The sequence below is a fragment of the Salvelinus sp. IW2-2015 genome, linkage group LG15 (assembly GCF_002910315.2).
Source record: "Salvelinus sp. IW2-2015 linkage group LG15, ASM291031v2, whole genome shotgun sequence".
In the NCBI taxonomy this organism is placed as follows: Eukaryota; Metazoa; Chordata; class Actinopteri; order Salmoniformes; family Salmonidae; genus Salvelinus; species Salvelinus sp. IW2-2015.
In genome coordinates, this window is record NC_036855.1 from 52,127,753 (window position 1) to 52,131,112 (window position 3,360).

The following is a 3,360-nucleotide window of genomic DNA, read 5'->3' on the forward strand; positions in this document are numbered from 1 at the left end:
TTCCCCTGTCTTGGAGCTCTTCGTCCCCTGTCCTGCTGGAACTTCTTCCCCTGTCCTCTGGACTCTCTCCCTGTCTCTGGAGCTCTCCTCCTGCTCCTCGGAGCTCTCTCCCCTGTCATCTGGGCTCTCTCCCTGTCTCTGGAGCTCTCCTCCCCTGTCCTCTGGAACTCTCTTCCCTGTCCTCTGGAGCTCTCGTCCCTGTCCTCTGGAACTCTCTTCCCTGTCCTCTGGAGCTCTCGTCCTGTCCTCTGGAACTCTCTCCCCTGTCCTCTGGAGCTCTCCGGTCCCCTGTCCTCTGGAGCTCTCCTCCTCCTGTCTCTGGGAGCTCTCCTCCCCTGTCTCTGGAGTTCGTTCCTGTCCTCTGGAGCTTCTCTCCTGTCGTCTGGAGCTCTCTCCCCTGTCCTCTGGAGCTCTTCTTCCCCTGTCCTCTGGAGCATCGTCCCGTGTCCTCTGGAACTCTCTTCCCTCTTTTTGATATGTTCTCCTCCTGAATGTCTGCATAATAGCTTAATCTCATATCCTTCTCACCTCACCCATATTTGCTGTGGCCCTCCTCCCTCCCTCCCTCCCTCCTCCTCTCCCCTCCCTCCCTCCCTCCCTCCCTCCTCCCTCCTCCCTCCGTCCCTCCCTCCCTCCCTCCTCCTCCCTCCCTACCTCGTTGTATACTGCCAGTGATCAGGCCAGTGGAATGAAAAGAAGGTCTCCCACCCCCTCCCTCTTTTTCAGACATCAACGGCTCCAATGTGTTTCTTCAGATCTTGAGTGCTGCAAATTGTGACCACACAGAGAGAGAGAAACAGGGAGAAAGTTTTGGACCGGACAGAGAGAGGGAACTTCACTGCCCCTCTCTTTCGCTCTCTTCTCACACACACACACACACACACAACACACACACACACACACACAACAACTGACACACACACACACACCACACACAACACATACACACACACCACACACACACACACCACACACACACACAACCACACACTCAAGAACTGTGTGGTGTGTGTGTTGTGGTGTGTGTGTGTGTGGTGTGTGTGTGTGTGTGTGTGTGTGTGTGTGTGGTGTGTGTGTGGTGTGTGTGTGTGTGTGCTGTGTGTGTGTGAGAATTAATGAGAGAGGGTGTCGGACTGTGGTGTGTGTGTGTGTGTGTGTGTGTGTGTGTGTGTGTGAGAGAGAGCGAGAGAGATGAGAAAAAATATTGAGACTGATCCAAAAGCGTAACCTTGTATCCTTTATCCTGTACAAGCCTACTGCAGCCCAATCACTCTCAATTTCAATTCAATTCAAAGGGCTTTATTGGCATGGGAAACATATGTTTACATTGCCTAAGCAAATAAAATAAACAACAAACAAAAATAAACAATCAGTAAACATTACACTCACAAAAGTTTTTAAATAATATAGACATTTCAAATATTTTATTATTGGCTATGTTGTTTATTCTTCGCTGTTTCCATGGCAACAGGTCACAAATCTTGCTGCTGTGATGGCACTGTGGTATTTCACCCAGTAGATATGGGAGTTTATCAATGTTTGATTTCTTTTTAAATTCTTTGTGGATCTGTGTAATCTGAGGGAAATATGTGTCTCTAATATGGTCATACATTTGGCAGGAGGTTAGGAAGTGCAGCTCAGTTTCCACCTCATTTTGTGGGCAGTGTTGCACATAGCCTGTCTTCTCTTGAGAGCCAGGTCTGCCTACGGTGGCCTTTCTCAATAGCAAGGCTATGCTCACTGAGTCTGTAAATAGTCAAGAATTGTCTTATTTTGGGGTCAGTCACAGTGGTCAGGTATTCTGCCACTGTGTACTCTCTGTTAAGGGCCAGATACCATTCTAGTTTGCTCTGTTTGTTGGATGATTTTTTCCAGTGTGTCAAATAGATATATTTTGTTGTTTTTCTCATAGTTTGGTTGGGTCTAATTGTGTTGCTGTTCTGGGGCTCTCTCGGTTTGTTTGTGTTTGTGAACAGAGCCACAAAACCAGCTGGCAAAGGGGACTCTTCTCCGGTCTCTCTGTAGATGAGTGCTTTGTGGTGGAATGTGTCACTTCCTTTTAGGTAGTTGTTTAACAGCTCTTTTCCGGATGTTGATTACCAGCGGGTATATACCTAATTCTGCTCTGTGCTAGTTGGTGTTTTACGTTGTACATAAAGTATATTTTTGCAGAATTCGGCATGCTAATTCTCAAATGGATGATTGTCCCATTTTGTGAATTCTTGGTTGGTGAGTGGACCCCAGACCTCACAACCATAGAGGGCAATGGGTTATATATTTGATTAAATCATTTTTAGCCAGATCCTAATTTGGATGTTGAGGTTTATGTTCCTTTTGATGGCATAGAAGGCCTTTCTTGCCTTGCCTCTCAGATCGTTCACAGGTGTTGATGTTTAGGCCGAGGGAGGTGTAGTTTTTTGTCTCTAGGGCAATGTTCTCTAGGTGGAATTTACTTTTACCGGTGCCCTGCATCGAAAATAAAAGCTGTCCACTTCATGTGTCGATAATTTCACCAGCCACATTGCACGCTCCTTTAGTTCTTTAGATACACAGGACATCAACACCATCCTAGTTCACACTGGGCTAGATGTGAGACATCAGAGATGTATTCAGTAAACCACTGGGCTGCATGTGAGACATCAGAGATGTATTCAGTAAACCACTGGGCTGCATGTGAGACATCAGAGATGTATTCAGGTAACCACTGGGCTCATATAAAGGCAGTTACCCAACAGGCAGTGTGACTACTGAACAGATGACTGTGGCTGATTGGGCCTGTTTATCGTATTAGCCTGCTTTTAGATATTCCTCCTATCGTGTGTGTGTGTTTGCCTTTGTTTGTGTGTGTGTGGAGGCAGATTGCCATTATCCATTTAGTTCCCTCTGACTACAGAGGGGAGGAAGCATCAGCAGAGGACAAGGAAGGGGAGGAGGAGGGAGGGGAGGGAGGGGAGGGGAGGGGAGGGGAGGGAGGGGAGGGGAGGGGATAGAGGAGAGGATGGGAAGGGGAGGGACGGGGAGAGATGGGAGAGGATGAGGGAGAGAAGGGGAGAGGAGGGAGAGGAGGAGGAGAAGAAAAGGGGATGGGGAGGGATGGGGAAGGGGGAGGGGGGAGGGGAGAGGGAGGGGAGAAGTAGAGGACAGGAGAGAGGGGAGAGGGTATATGGAGGGGAGAGAAGGGAGAGGATTGTGAGGAGGAAGAGTGCGATGAAAGGGGGGAGGGGAGCACAAGTCAGAGGACAGGAGAGGAGGGGAGAGGAGGGAGAGAAGGGAGAGTGATGGCGAGGGGAGAGAAGGGGGAGGCAGATTAGGGGAGAGATCGGGAGAGGAGTAGGGAGAGAAGGGGAGCAGATGGGCTAA

At 49.0% G+C, this 3,360-nt stretch overlaps 2 protein-coding genes across 2 annotated transcripts in view; both read right to left on the bottom strand.

Moving 5' to 3' along the window:
* The window catches only part of LOC139028869 (octapeptide-repeat protein T2-like), a 730-nt gene extending 229 nt beyond the window's left edge, over positions 1-501 (bottom strand). Inside the window, exon 1 of the mRNA XM_070447371.1 lies at positions 64-501. Within this exon, the coding sequence (XP_070303472.1) occupies positions 64-501 (438 nt within the window). The remainder of the gene's footprint in view (positions 1-63) is intronic.
* The window catches only part of nadsyn1 (NAD synthetase 1), a 137,043-nt gene that overhangs the window by 37,119 nt on the left and 96,564 nt on the right, over positions 1-3,360 (bottom strand). The gene's annotated exons all lie outside the window — the stretch shown is intronic.